The sequence below is a fragment of the Falco cherrug genome, chromosome 11 (assembly GCF_023634085.1).
Source record: "Falco cherrug isolate bFalChe1 chromosome 11, bFalChe1.pri, whole genome shotgun sequence".
NCBI classification, from domain to species: domain Eukaryota; kingdom Metazoa; phylum Chordata; class Aves; order Falconiformes; family Falconidae; genus Falco; species Falco cherrug.
In genome coordinates, this window is record NC_073707.1 from 33411976 (window position 1) to 33427583 (window position 15608).

Sequence of the window (15608 nt, forward strand, 5' to 3'; positions counted from 1 at the left end):
AGGAAAGCAGAGTGACACAAATTTGACGCTGCGAAAGCACGCGCTGCCCCCGCAGCCCCCCGCCCCGGTGGGTGCCGCGCTCCCCAGCCGCCCAGCCCCACCAGCAGGGACACACACACACACACACACCCCGCTTTCTGTGCCGCCGCGTCACAATCTTCCACCGGCAGCACTTCTGTCACCCACTTCAGTGCAACTGGGGACGCCAAGCCTTTGACTTCTTTCTCATGTATCTACGTTAAATTGCCGCAGCACTGTTTTCCATCAGCAGGGCGGGCAGGGGTCAGGTCCCCCCGCCGGCCGGCGCTGCGATCCCCGGCCCCGGGCTCTGCCCCTCAAACTTCCCCCGCAGCAGTAAGCACCGTCAGTTAATTATTCATCAAGCAAACTGTTTCCTTGTTGTCACTTTGGAACGTGCCGTTTCATTAGAACCTCTTTCCCACAGCGCTAACGAGGATCCCGGCCGGTTCTTTGTTCGGCGCCGCCGTTCCCCGCCCGGGCCCGGCCCCACGCAGGGCCGCCCCCGCTCGGCACCCCCGGCCCCGGTGCAGCCAGCGCTCCGGCACAGGTCCCCCGCAAAAAAACAACGGAAATAAATAATTTCTGGAAAAAAACAATCATGTATTTTTCTAAAATAACCATGTTATAGAGAAGACATCCCCGCGTTTTTCTCTTCCACTACGCTGGCATCTTACCGAACCGACCTGTTTGCAGTAACTCGGGGCAAAACAAAGTTCGCAATTCAAGAGCTTTCTCCAAAACCGAAGCCCGCCCCCCAAGCCCCCAGGCCGAAGCCCAGCGCCCCGTCCCCGTGGTAAGGCGGGAGCCGCCACGGGGTCGGCAGCGCAGCGGCGCGCTCAGGAGGCCGCCGGGCCGCCCGCCCCCCTGGGATGCCGCCGTCGCACAGGGCGTCTAGCCGCACTCCCCGCAGCGCCCGGACACGGCCGCGGCCGCCGCACAGCGGGCGGCCCACCCCGGCCCCGCGGGCTCTGCCTGCCCCGGGCACCCGGGCCGCGCCGGGGGGAGCTCCCGGTCCACGGGCGGCGAGTCCCCCAGGCCGGGCCACCGCTCCACCAGCGCGGGCCCCGCTCTCGGCCCCACCGGGCCGGCCCGAACCCCCCCTGCCTCCACCGCGCCGCCGCCCCCGCCAGGCCGCCACCCGCGGGGCCCACCGCAGCCGCCGCGCCGGGGGAGGCCGCGCCGGGCCGGGGGCAGCCGCGCCGCGGGCACCTGCCGCCGCCGGCGGCACTCACCTCTGGCATGCCCGCGGGCGGGCGGCGGCCCGGCCCGGGCACGGCGGTGGCGGCCCGGCCCAGTCAGGGGCGCATGCTGTCAGCGCCGCCGGCGCGGCGGGCGGGCGGGAGGCGGCGGCAGCGGCCCGGGCTCCCCGCGCCGGCCCCGGCCCCCGCTTCCGCCGCCGCCCCCGCCCGTCCGGAAGCGCGCCGCGGCCCCGCGGGCAGCCCCGCGCCCCGGCAGGCCCTCGGCGGGGGCCCGGCTCGGCCGCACTCACCTAAGCCCGGCACAGCCTCCGGGATCCGGGCGCAGCGAAGCCAAGGGAGAGGTGAAGAGCGGGGGCGTCGCGAGCTGCTCTCCCCCGGGGACTCGCCTCCCTCATCCTCCCCGCGGCGGCGCGGCCCGGCGCCTCATGAGTCACGGTGCCCGAGCCCCAGCACACGTGCCCGGCCCCGCCGCCGCCTCCGGTTTCGGAGGAAAGGGAAAAAGGAAAAAAAAAAAAAAAAAAAAAAAAAAAAGGCAGGCAAAGCAGGGGGAGGGAAGCGAGGGGGAAATGTCACCGGCAACACCGCTCCGCTGGCACCGCCGCCCGGGACGGGCCCGTGTCTCCAGGCCCGTGGGGCGGCGGGGCCGGGCTCCCTCCGGAGCCACCAGAATACCGCGCCCCACCCCCGTCCCGCTTCCCGCCTTTCTGCAGCTTGGCAAACACCGCGGCGCAGAGCGGCCATGGCCCCGGCCAGGCCAGCCCCGAGGCTGGCAGCTGCACTCCCAGGCCCTGTGCCATCTGCCATGCTGCTCTCCACAGGAGGCCTCTCCGGCCAGAGCTGGTGGCCGGCACCCACCACGGCGGCCGGGCGCTGTGCTGAGCCTCCCTGGGCACCACAGAGACCCAGCGTGCCTGCAGGAAAAGGAGCTACAACAGCACAGGTCAGTCTGGCATGGCATCAGTCTGACCTTGCCCGGCCACCCACATCCAGGGCCACGTGCGAAGGCACCCCAACAAAGCAGTCTGGTGCTTGGGGGACAGGAGAGGGATGTATACCTAAACATGGGACCAGAGGCAGGCTGCCAGGTGGGGGGGGCGCGGGGGCACACACAGGGTCCGGTCCCACCAGTGTCAGCCCACCAGGATGCAAGAAGTGGGACAGGAGCTCTGGGAATGGTGGTGGGGTCGAAATGATGGAAAGACCTGGAAACAGCCCGCTCATGCCAAGACTGAGGGAAGCACAGCAACCATCTTCCAAGATTTAAGGACACTGCAAAGTGCAGGAAACAATCTCGTGTCTGTGTCAGTGGTGGTGAGGACAAGAAGATAGGCTTAAACTGCAGGGAGAGAGACTCGGCTGGACTCAGAGGGTAAAAAAAGGACTGACAAGGGTACTAAATCAGGGTTAGGCACTCATCTGGAGGAGTGATTCAAGTACGCTCCATTCCGCCAGGGGCAAGGGAATGGATTAAGTGACCTTTTGTCATCCCTTTTCCAGATCTTTCTTCCTCTGACCCTGATGAGGTTTACTCTTTTGATCTATACTTCTCTTTTATAGCATGCAGTCTGCTCCATCCCCAAGGCACGCCATACACCTCTTACATTGTTAATTCTTCTTCCTTTTGCCATTTACCATAAAAGAGTCTTGTGCCTTTGAAAACTTTTTCAGTTCTTTATGTTTTATCATTTTAATAAAACCAGTGGCAGCATTCCCTGACTTCGTCTTTTCATATCAAGGCAGCAGTCATGTATTAGCCAAAATCACACCCAAACCCTGCAAATATTTGCCATCATTCCAGGAGACATATGCTTAGTATTTTTTTCCAAAGTAGTATATCATCTGAAGCAACTGTTTATTGACAAGGATGAGTGCGTTTCGATGCAAATACACACACGTTTTCAAAAAACCTCCATTATTCTCTTTTCCCTTAAACTTTTAATTTCAATTTCTGTTTTCTTCCATAGGCAACAATTCTGAGAACCGTTGCCTCATGGTGAGTGCTCCAACAGCTTCTGTCCTTCCCTGGTCCCCATCACTAAATGTAACGGTAGGACAAATAGTCAAGACAAGGAAATACCCCTTTCCCCCTCCATGAGCAGCTCCCATGGGTGCCAGGCCCAGGCCGGTGCCCAGTCACCAGGTATGGGGGCAGCGGGTTGCTGGTTGCCCAGCGTGGCTGCCCACAGCCACTGCTGCCAGCCCCGTGCTCCCACCTCTCTTCAGGAATGGCAGTGGCCACAGGGATCTTCCACTGAGGCTTTAACCACTCTTGGGCTGGGAAAGCATTCTAAAACAGGCATGTCAAATGCTCGCAGCTCCACCTCCATAGAGCTTTCTCCTCGCTTTGGCTGTGAAAATTAAGATCCATCAAATAAAAGAGTGTTCACAAGAGAGAGAGTGTGAATCCTACAGATGAGTCCTGCTGCCAGTGTAATCGACACCATGCCAAAAAGACATCATAACATTTACAAGGAGGCAATTTTTTCTGAAGTTCCGTAGTTGGTACGCATCGGTCCTTTACCAGCAGGTATGGCAGCATGGGGGTATGCACAGTGAGATAAGGGGTTTAGGGACTGCTGCAAGGAGTGGGGTACCATGCACTTCAGAAGTAAAACACAGAAAGGCTATAGAAGGCTTTTCCATGGGGTTAAGTTTTCAAATTTGGTCCAGTCTCCCTTCTGGTGCCCTAACAGCTCAGGCCAGCGCCCCAGCACCCAGGTCCAAAGGAGCTGGTTTAACACTGCAGTGCACATGCTGCGCAGGGTGCCTGGTGCCCCACACCTCTCTTGCTGCTCACCTCCTTTCGTGTGGAAACACCAGATACTCCAAGCACCTCTGTCCTTTACACCTTATGCTCCTGGGTGACTTTATTCTGAATTCCAATCCCTCTGTTCTTCACTATTTTTGGCATTACTACCACACTACGTTCCCTTGAGCAGCAGCGTGCAGTGGCCGCAGCAATGCTTGGGGTGGGTGCTGTGACAAGCAGCGGTGGTGCAGCCATGCTCTGTTGCCAGAAAATAAACCCACAACCTGCTTCCCCCAAGCAGGCTCCTATTTTCAGATGTGGTTTAATTTCAGCCTCTGTTTCCACAGCCTGGGACTCCCATGCCATGTATGTGAGGCTGATGTTCATCCCCAGACAACACAAATAGTGACTACAGGAAAACTATGAGGCACATCAACGTCAGAGAAGACCAGGAAAAAGACACAGTATTTACCTCCAATATCGGGAGCACAACTCGCTTGTGTTAAACATCATCAACACAGACACCTTGTTCCAACTTCATTTTTTCTACCCCATGCTCTGGAGGTTATAGATCTGTGAGAACTTTCCGTCTTCTCCCTCTCATGCTTGTCTTTTTCCCCCAAATCTTGTATAATTTGTATTTATGATTCTGAGTATCACTTGTTACCAGTACCCAGCTGTTCTAGAATACATTTATTTTTACCTTACAAACAAAAAAAAAATCAGCACTAAAGTGGCATCTCTACCCCAACTGAATACTACTGTTACTCATTTATAGATACCAAGCTTCTGTTGACTTCTGAAATTTCAAGTGATTGCTCAGAACTACCTCCCCCACATCCTTCAATCTGTAACAGAATAAGCCACATCACTTTGCTGTTTGCTTTGACATTTATTAGGCTTGGGACTAGAAGAAATCTGCCTTTAAATATGCTTTTTTCCCTAATCCATACTTGGGGCTGAACTGAGCAGACTTAGTTTTGTGAAATGAGATGATAATGCACTTCTCAGCTTTAATGAATAATTCCTCACTTTGGGAGACAAATAGTATTACCTGCGCACAAGATTTGAACTCTAGCTGTTTCCTTTGTAAGACTTTTTATTGTATTACACAGCCTGGCATGAGTATAATTAACTTTTCTTTTTGCGTGCTCTGATCACACCCTGCAACAGACCGCATGGCACTTCTGAACCCACTGTTGGAAACAGGATGCCTCTACTGTTCCCGCCGCAGGGACTGCTCAGGCCGAGCAGCCTCGGGGAGCGTCCTGGAGGGCCGAGCACCCACGGAAACAAAGGCATGTCACTGGCTGGGAGAGCTTTCCGATATACCTGTTTATCTTTTGGGGCTTTTTAACAGAAACCGTAAAACTTTTTTACAGAGACTGTAAAGATGCAAAAGAAACATTCATTTTTCCCCTCTCAGGAAAAGATGCTGTGAATTTACACTTGTGTTTAAAATTTAATCCAGATCAATAAAAAAATCCACAAATCAATAAAAAAGTATCCCATCATGGTTTTACATTTGCCTGACCTTCATGACTTCACCTGTCATTATATAAAGCAGCAGTGGTATAGATGTACTGCTCAGATAACTTCAGCATTGGTTGCACACACCTTGGTAGTCTCTGGGAAGGAATATTGTAATGGATCATTTGTTGCTTTTCCTGTTTCTGTTCCATCACAAAGAAATACACGAGGCTGTTTCCTCTCTGTACGTTTACATCAGTATGCTGCGCATGTTCAAAGCGGTTGGTTCGGTCACAAAGTTTTCTGTACAAATTCCTCACTGCCCAGATTTCTCTTAAATAACTTCAGTAGGCCACCATCTGCACAAATGATCTTTTCCATGCACAGAGCTACCTTGAAAAAAAAATTAAAACAAAACCCTGCTGTCTAAACTGTGCCTCCTTGTCTGGCCTCACCAGCGGCAGAGCGGGCACATGGGCACCAAGATGCTCACAGCGGGAATAGCAGCTCCTTCCCCAGCCCCTCCACCCCCAGTTTAAAGGGCCTGGCTCCACAGCCCTTTCTTGGTTGCACTGGGAATTGGGTTCATTTAGTTTCACTTTCCCATCAAGTCCATTTCCATGTGGCAGCACACAGTGACCTGCCTGCTGGGTTTGGTACTTGGGGGCGGCAGCCCTGCCCTGGCCAGGCACTTCTGGTGCTGGCTTCCACGAGGAGCCCTGCTCCAACGCCTCCCGCCCCCCTCTCTGACACAGCCCGGCTCCGCTTTGCCTTATCATCACGTTTGCACCCTGTTCATCTGTGAGGTCGTTTCTCACTACATCCTGTGAAGCAGACGTGTTCTTTCACACAGGTTTATAAAGGTTACAGGCGGCAGAACCTCAGAGTGCAGAAGCCAAGCACAAGCTCTGCAGTAACAAGATGTCCAGGCAGGACAGGGTAAAGAGGAAACCGGGCTGAAATCTCAGATCCAGGGGTCTCCCAGATTATCATCCAATAATGATAACCACTACCATCAGGATACAAGACGATGGACTAATCTTACAGCAGAGAAAGAGAACAAAATAGGTCATCATACACTTATCTTCTTATGTCATTCAAACAAAAAGAGCTAAATTAGGAGACAAGGGAAGAGGGAAACATGTTGTGTACAGAGAAAATATTCTGAGTAATATTTTATGTTTTAGAGTCACTATGTGCTCCACTATGCGGAGCAGAAAAGAGGAACCTTCCTGGCTGAGCAAATGCAGCCCTGGCTCAAATGAAGGAAGAGCCTGACTTCCAGAATTCTGCAACGGCTGCCTGCCCTTCCCTCTGCAGCACGGCCTGGAGGGGCGCGGGGCCAGCAACGGGCCCAGGCCAGCCAAAGCCCTGCAAGCACGGCAGAGGGACACCAGTGTGTCCCGCGTGCCCCAGGTGAGGGCTGCTGTCGGCATCCTCTTCACAGCTACACCTCAAGGAGAATAAAAGCACATCCCACTTCAGTCCCTGCTTCAAAATGGCCTGAAGGGAAAGGTTTACAGGGAAGACCCTGAGTCGTGCTGTAACAGGCATGGCATTAGGGACATAAAGTGAAAATATGTTTAGATTTTCTCTTTGTCGTTACAAATGCAATAAATACTCTGAAAGATGACTTCAGCCTGCAGAATTAGGAAGCTGGTATTATGGATGCCTTATAGATCATTCCTAGCCCTTCCTTAGAGGTCGGTTTCTGAAGACATTCAGTATGGCAGGACAAGGTGACCCATGACACACAAACCACAGCTGCTTTAAGCAGCGACTCAGCAACCATCTTTCAATTGTTACTCCATAAAAGCAGCCACCCTGGCAGCCCGCTGCCCACCCACGAAGCTGCGGGGGCCCTATAGAGGCTTGGTGCCTATAGGCGGGCAGGCACAGATGACTGGAGGTGCGCAAACAGGGGCGCACGCAGCCAGCCGGGTCCAACGCCTCCAGCTCGGCTTGCACCAGCACTTTACTTCACACCCCAACTCCCTCCTGAGTAAGGCTGTAAATCAAATGGAGATCTTGTAAATCAAACAGCAACATCAACAAGAAAAAAAAGTAGGGTAAGAACCTAACTGAATTCAGAACTAGCCCAAAACATCCCTGGGCTGCAGGCAGCGGTGTGACCAGTGCTGGGCGGGCGCAGCCTGGATGCATTGGCAGCACTGCCAGGGTCGGTGCACCAGCAGCTGCTGCACTCCCCACGCCACCCCAGGCACGGGGAGGTTTGTCCAGCAGCACAGGCACTCCCAGCTGCTCACCCAGAAGCAAAGCTGCTCTCAAGATTTACAGTAACATAGCACTTAACGGATAACTGCATGAAGAGCTCCACAGTCTCCTTTGCCATCTGACCCCCATCCGCACAGTGACCACGGCAGCAGCGGCTGCTCTTCGCTGCAGAGCAACTGCAGAGCTCCTGCCGCGGGGAGCGCGAGGTGCTGCTGTACCTGTCTGTTAAACAGGCAAATGCCAATCTCATTGCAAATCCATCTAGCTGCAAATGTCTTGTGCCTTCATTTTATCATACCAAATAGCTGTGATACGATAGTCACAAAATAAACCTTGTACTCTATTTTTCCTTTTTTTACCCCTAGCCTTCATTAAAGGCAGATATGCAGGTTACTTCAAACACAGACTAAACACCATTGCCATCCTGGAGAAACTATTTGCTTCCTTATGCCCCTAATTTGTTCAGCACTCACAAAACTCAAGTTCCCCAAAATGTACATTTCAGCCTTGCCCATAAAGCAAGCAATGGTTACATCTCCGCTAGCACAGGGCAGCTTCTGAAGCAACGAACTTCCGCTTCTGCTTCTCCGCGGCACGGAGGCCATCGCTTCCGTGCTGCCCTGCTAAAACATTTTTATTTTCCCCCCACCCCGGTTTAACAATATTACCTGCATGCACATTTTAGTAAAGATAATGTGCACATTTCAGACTTTGGCCTCCCTTTGTATTGTCCTTTTATTTTAAAGCCTCCTGCAGCTACTAAGTGGTAATATTTTTGTTAAAAGTAATAAAATACTTAAAATCTCTACTAGTCTGCAAGCATATAAACAAGTAAAATTCACGCTGCTAATTTCATGGCAAATATTTACTGTATACGCTATGCCTTTTCTGCTTTCTGCAAAGATGGTGTCTTTACTGCCCTTCAGCTGGTGCTGGACCCCAGCCAGCAGCACCAGGGTCCACCCGCACCCCAGCTTCCCCGGGGAGCAGCATGGGTGCCCGGCCCGGGTGGAGCCTGCCTGCAACCCAGCACCCCATCTAATCATGGAAACTGGTGGGACACGAGCCTGCAGCAGCAGATTTCACAGCAGGAAACCACAGGCTCGCTCTCAGGCGATTAATGTCATTTTAATTCCTGGTAGACTTTACCGTCAACTCCCGGGGAGCAATGCTGCGAGGATAGGCACCAACCCGCCTCGCCCAGGGCTGGCGGGGACCCCCACGCCAGGGGAGCCATGCTCGGCCCACGGCACAGCCTGCATGGCGGCACAGCCATGGCGCCGGTGCCACCACCCCACCAGCTGTGCGGCCAGCCGTTCAGCCAGCCCACGGGGCTCTGGCAACACCTGAAAAATCTTCCTCTCAACTTGTCCAGCGGAGTAAGGACCGCAGGAGATTAACTGCCAAAGCAACAGTAAAACCAGAGGAAGGGAAACAGATGCCCGCGCCAGGTTTGGGCCATGTGCTGCTGGCACTGGCTCAGAGGGGTCCCGCTGCACCCCAGCGAGCACCATGGGGGCTGTGCTTTGAAATCCCATTACTACTTTAAATACTCTTCAGAACTGCAGAGTTTTGTTAAATTTTACATAACAAAATCTTACATTTAGTTTCTTTAACGCATTATTTAAACCTTCCCTAACTTCTCTTAGGATAGCAAGACCCATGTACCACAGTAGATGCAACGGAATCCAGACAGAATAAAACAATTTAGCTTCCTGAGCAACTTACCATAACCTACTAAACAACTGTACCCTATTCTGCTGCCGATTTGCATGGCCGGCAGGGGCCACAAAGTGGGGTAAAAAGCTTAATTCTTACCTGGGGCCTCCCGCGCGGGCACGATGGAGCGTGCTGCAGGCTGTGGCAGTGCAGCCACCGCCTCCGGCGTCGCAGGGCGAATTACAACATGCTTTCCTTGCAACCGCGGGACGGTGGCCTAGCAAGGGGGGAAACAGCGAAAGGCCAGAAGAAGTACGTGTTCCAATGCCTATAGGTCTAAGGATGTGAAATTAGCTATTCACAGTAGCATACGGTAGTAACCATGGCAACGGGCTGTGGTTTGCATGTATATTTTCTTAAAGAAGCAAAAATTACTTTCAGCTATTAAAAAAAGAGATGCAAGGGGAAGTGCTTTTGCATTGCAGCCGCATCTCAAGTTGCAGCGTGGCTCGCCGCCGGGGAAGCTCACGTCCCAGCACAAATGCGCACTTTGAAATGCACCAGTTGCAGACGTCTCCGCTGCGACCCGTTAATCTGCCCATGAGCATCTGGCGGGGGGGACGGGCTCAGGCTGCCCGGGGCAGAACCATCGCCCTCAGTCCCTGGGACCTGAGCGATGGCTGGGGCGGTGCCCGGGGGCTCCCTTCCTGCTGTGAGCTGCAGATAACAGCTGCCCAGCTGGCACGCTGCTGGCCTTGCCGAGCAGAGACATTTAGACCCGTTTCTGTCACTCCTGCCACAGACCCTGCCATCTCCAGGCTTCCTGCGCCAGCAACAGCCCTTCCACCAAGCCCTGCAGAGCCAGAGCCTGCTGCACGCTGCAGCGCTTGCTAGCAAGGCCCCTTGCTCAGCCCAGGGAGGGAAATGCCATCACCCCTGGCTTCAGTGCCAGCCCTGCATGACACTGCAGAGTGGCTCCCAGCCCCGGGCGCAGCACCTCGGCAGGGGCCAGCTGCCCATGGGGGGCATTGCGCAGGGTGCAGGGGCTATTGCCCAGGGCATGGGGGGCATGTGGGTGGCAGCTGGCAAGCAGCTGGCAAGCAGCAGCCCAGGCATGGCTGCACAGGAGTGCTGCCCGCCTTCCTCTCCGCTTGCCAAAGCTGCTTTCCGCAGGCAGAGCGAGAGGGCTGGGTGCCTGCAGGCTGCGGCGCACAGGACCCAAGCCTGCAAAGCAGCCTCCTTCTCAGCAGCTGCCTCCCTTAACTGCTCCTGCTTCCAGGGCATGCTGGAGGTGCAGCCTGCAGCTAGAAGTACCCCAGAAACCACTGCAAAGGGATGCTGCAGTCAACGGCAGCAGTAGTTACGGGCAGGATCTCGTTTCTTTCCACTCCTTTACTAGTGTCTAGTGTCATGATGCTGTCAGAAAGCTGGTGTCAAGGCACGGAAGTCCACCATCTCACCCTACAGGATGCTGTATGAGTGAACTGAACAGCTTTACAAGAGCCGCGCAGCACATCTCATGGCACACCACAGCAACCCCAGGCCTGGTGTGCTGGCCGAGCAGTGCCCAGCACTGGCAGCAAAGGTGGCTGCACCGGGGACAGGGGCAGGAGCAGTCTTCATCTGCACGGTTTCCTCACTGAGGCTGCTGCAAGACCTGCCCTTCAGTGCAAGGGGTTTTCTCCAGACCTGATCACGTACACTGGCATCCCTGCCACCTGAGGTGGGGTGGGCAGGCAGAAGCCGGCAGGGACAGGCAGGACCGGTGCTGGGCAATGGCCTCTCCTGGCAGCAGTGGGGGCAGCAGCACAGCCCTGCCTGCCGGGAAAGGAGAAGTCACAGCAGCAGCAGGGCTCCCTTCTGCAACCGCTGTCAAACTTCTGCCCTGTGGGCTGGTTGGAGGGAAGGCTGCCTGCAGCAGGAGCAGCCCCCAAGGTCCCCCTCCTCTGAAGGGTTTTCAGCTCTCACAAAGATCGGGGTGTTGCACACAGCACCTCTCCAGGATCTGTCGCAGGGAAAGAACAGACATAAGCAGAGCACTTAGCACAACATGTTTACTGTAATATGCTTACACTTGCTTTGCAGGCAGAGGGACTTAACTGCTAATTCCTACAGGAATTACCAAAAGCTGTTTTTCAGGGAGCAGGATGCTTCAGGTTTGATACTTGGGCACTTTATATAACACCACATTTCACCTTTACACCTGAAAATTAGGAAGTGATTTACAAACCTGGCTTTTTCCATGTTAAAAGCCCAAACAACAACTATGAATGAAACATACCTGCACATGGACAACCCTAGGAAATGTTTTTTAATAACTCACAGAGACGGGCTTTGCCAGGCAGCTGTGGTTCAATGGCGCGACATCCTCCCGTGCTGCACCCAGCCACTGTCGACCTTCCTCCCGGCCGGCCCGCACGTGGCAGGGCAGGACACCGACACCCTCTCTCCTGCTGGCAAACTCCCTGTATGGATGCTGTTAAATTGCATCAGGATTGTTTAAACTGAGGCACACAACCGAATGAGATGAGATGCTGCTACCCTGCCCACATGGAAATCCTTAACCCACAGCAGGTGTGGTGGGGAACATGTTTAATCTTTAAGTGTTAATTGCTCCTTAGTAGATAGTACATTAAAATGCATTAACTGTTTAAGAGAATTTGTACTACGGACATCTGCTAAGCAGTGAATTTTCAAATAATGTATTTATACAGCTACTGCTTCTTGGGGGAGGGGGGGGATGATGAAGACTAAGCCCACAAACTTCATGTATGTTTCATTTACAATGAAAAAGGTTAAGGAAATTTACATTGCATAGTTTATATTTTCTTTTTGAAAATTATTGACGTAAAATAGGCAAGCCACTGAGCACAGCTGGAGGAACAGGGCTGACAGGGGCAGGCAGAGGGAGAAGGCACTAAGGAGGCAGGGGAGAAACGCCAGCTGTCCCGCACACAGTTTGGTGCCAACACTACAAGGCAGAATGTGCAGTACAGTACATATATTTACAGCAAAGTGCTCCTCACAAGATATGTCACAAAAACATTATCGCTTGGTAACTATTCTTGAGCCTCCAGACACAGGTAAGCAATCAAGAGAGTTGAAAACGACCTGGTATGCCTGAATGATTTTGTGCAAATTTTCAGTACGGTAAGGCTTTTTAATCAGAGCTCTATCCCATTTAAAATCTTGGTTTTCTTCTCTCTTCAAAAGCATCACAGTTACCCCAAAATGTACCAGGACCGAACAGCATAACAGCAAATTCTGTTATCACACATCCTGCAAGACACAGGGTAAGAACTTTGGTTTCATCAGTTTTAAGAGTAAAGCCTTTTCCTTCTGGGGTTTGCATCATTAGTTTCATCAACTGACATCATTAATGTAGCAAACAGTAGGAAAACTGGAGTTACCTTCACCAGCAAAAAATGTTTCTTCCGCTAACCAGCAGTCTTTCCCAAATGGAGCGTTTGAACGTAAAGCCAGATCCAGGACTTGCAAAGTTCCAAACCTTGAGTTGTGATCTCAATTTCTAATAAATAACAAAATACACATAAATTGCAGAATGTAAATTATAAGCTGATCTGATTTTACTAAGGTTTTGGAACAGTCTTCTAAGAAATACCTATTCCTGGGGTTGTATTTGGTGCATTTTTTGCAAGGACATGGATACCATGCATGAAGAATCTATTTTTCCCATCCAGATTTTTTTCAGGCAAAGCACAGGCACGCTGGTCATTTTTCTGGGCTTTTCAGAGGTTCAGCAGCCTGCTCAGAGTAACATCTCTGACAAGGGTGAAAGGTACTCAGAAATTTCAGCCACAGAGATATGACAGATAAAATTTCCCACGGGTGCCAGCCACCGGTGTAGGAGCCCAACACGCCCTCAAGGTCTCCATCCGAACGGCAGCATCCCCAGTGAGGGGTCCTGTTCTGGTCTGAAAAATCACAGATAAAACAACAAAGATTTTCTCACTTGTCGTGAAGCTCTTGCCCTGCTGGGCACAGCACATTAGCAAACATCACCCCGCCTTGGCTCTTCAGGCAATTAATTTTAGTGTGTTATTAATACATGGGCTTATAGAGTGTTTAGAGCAGGGCCAGTACATGTTCCCTGCAGTGTCAGATACGCAGCTGGGGAAGTCTTCATGCTGTGATTAATGAGTAAAACTGTTCATTAATTACTGATAAAAGATGAACTCATTGGCACACTTTTGCTCAGACTGTCATTTGCTTTGCTGTGTTTCTTCTGCATGGAGCTGAAGTGTCTCCAACACCAGACTGCTTGGGAGATATATAGTGGCAGGTCAGATGACAACGCTTTCTGTCTAGCTCTTTTCCTTCTTTATTATTATTAAAAAGTCGTTCAAAGCCTGAGCTCTCTCTCAGGCCTTATTCCACAGATATTAAAAAAATGAGCTCCTTTGGAAGGGCTTTCTTCTCTCTCTCGAAGGTTTCCTGCAGCAGTGCTCCCCGAGAGGATAGCCGGACCTGAGCATGGCGCGGCTGTCTGCCTCCCACACCTGCTGGGCCATCGGCACTGCCTGGCAGCTTGCCGGTGTGTTCGGCGCCTTCCCTGGCTAAAGCGGCAGCGCCGCGAGGGACTCATTGCTGGGGAGATGCCGGTATCACACACACGGGAACGCCACACCAGAGTGTGGAACAGGACGTGAAAGCACAAGAGCTAAGCAGAATACTTTCTTTCCCTACAAATGCCATTAGCGATTGCTAACGCCATGAAGGAAGGGTCTCCAGAGCATGCCACCAACGTGTCTGCTGCCAGGGCTGTGCCGGGGCCCCGTGTGCCGTCCCCTCATGTTCCATCCCCAGGGCAGATGCCCACCCCAGGGCTGGTGCCAGGTGCCAGCAGCAAGGCCACCATGTCACCGACTGGCACGGATTTGCCATGATTTAGGCTCTTGGTTTGAAAATGTAAACGTGCTGAGATGTTTGATTCACAATTCACGCGACAAAGCCCTGGAGAGGCCATGGCACAGCATGGCAGCCACTTGAAGAGCCTCAGAGGAGCATGTGGCACTGCAGCCTGTGCGAGACTGGGGAAGGGACCAGGGAGACGCTCCCCGGGTGGGCTCCAGCACTGTCCCCCCAACAGCAGCCCTGGTGGGGAAGTGCTTCAACCCCAAGGGCCGTGCAGAGCCATAAGATGACACCATCATTACAGGGCTTAGCATGTGTTATAGTTTTTGGGGGGTTCATAGAATCACAGAATGGTTTGTGTTTGCAGGGCCCTTAAAGCCCACCTAGCTCCAGCTCCCTGCCCCGGGCAGGGCCACCTCCCCCCAGCCCAGGTTGCCCAGAGCCCCGTCCAGCCTGGCCTTGAGCACTGCCAGACTTCTGGTATCATTTGTTCTTACGGATCATTATTGCATTTTTAATTCTATTTGGGATGCCGCTTCAAAAGAGATTCTGGGCACTGGGAAGGTGGGCAAACATGACCAGAAGACTTACTGAGTAGCTGGGAGACCAGCAGGTCTCAGGTCAAAGCCTAAAGAAAAGCCTTACTGAGGAGGAGCAGCTCTGCTGAGACCCTCGGCCAGGCAGCGGGTGCAGGGGGAGCAGGCTGCTGCCCTCCAGCCCGACACCGTCCCCCCACCACCCTCTGTGGAGGCAAAGGCTCTTAGAAATGTCCACTTCAACAGCTGTTGTAGAAACTACAAAAATCAGGGCAAAACCAGGGTGTACAATTGCTCATGGTTTGTAAACAGTTCTACATTACTTCATTTTTTTTTTTGAGTCAATAACATGATTTCATAATTACACAAATTATAGTGGCTGCAGAATAGATGAAAAATTCATAAAGCAATTTGTTCTTCCAGATGCACATATCCTTCATAATGCTGAAAGGCTCCAAGTTTATAATCAGTTGGGTTTTTTAACAGAGAATTTCTGCTTTTTTTGGGGGGAAATACCTCTCATTAATACTTGTTCTCTGTTAAAAATATTATATTTGAGCAAGAAGCAGAAATGTAAGAAATGCCACCCATGTATGTCATAGCATTCGTGTTTTACAAAGGAGCTAATGGGCACATACGCTCACGTATCACTCATACACAGTATTTCCCAGGCAGGACATTTACTATTCATCAGAGCAGGATCTGAAAGAGAATAACACAGCCAAGAAGTAACAAGAGCTAAAATAAAATAATTCTCCAGGGAAACTGTGTACTAAACTCAGCAGGGATGCAGCCAGTTCCTGAGAGCTCCAGGTAGCTCTGTACAAGAGTCCCACTGACACAGGAGAAAAAAAAAGTCTTCCT

General features: G+C 52.5%; 2 protein-coding genes and 1 long non-coding RNA gene across 21 annotated transcripts in view; 1 reads left to right on the top strand and 2 right to left on the bottom strand.

The window, feature by feature from the left end:
• The window catches only part of MBNL1 (muscleblind like splicing regulator 1), a 111571-nt gene extending 100329 nt beyond the window's left edge, over positions 1 to 11242 (bottom strand). For 6 of the 19 annotated variants that reach the window (XM_055723500.1, XM_055723502.1, XM_014287536.3 and 3 more), the window contains exon 1: positions 9493 to 11235. Coding sequence is in view for 1 of the 19 variants with exons in the window: in XM_055723503.1 (XP_055579478.1) it covers positions 1254 to 1262 (9 nt within the window). In the remaining 18 variants the exon portion in view is untranslated. Of the gene's footprint in view, positions 1 to 1253; positions 1403 to 1510; positions 1655 to 9492 lie in introns of those variants that run through there. The other 13 variants (XM_014287529.3, XM_014287520.3, XM_055723504.1 and 10 more) reach the window with 10 other exon arrangements.
• The window catches only part of LOC102058242 (arylacetamide deacetylase), a 74498-nt gene that overhangs the window by 8251 nt on the left and 50639 nt on the right, over positions 1 to 15608 (bottom strand). The window lies entirely within an intron of this gene.
• LOC106631769 (uncharacterized) lies at positions 1854 to 5856 on the top strand. Its single transcript, XR_008734409.1, has 2 exons — positions 1854 to 2160; positions 4317 to 5856. It is a non-coding gene; the product is annotated as an uncharacterized LOC106631769 (long non-coding RNA).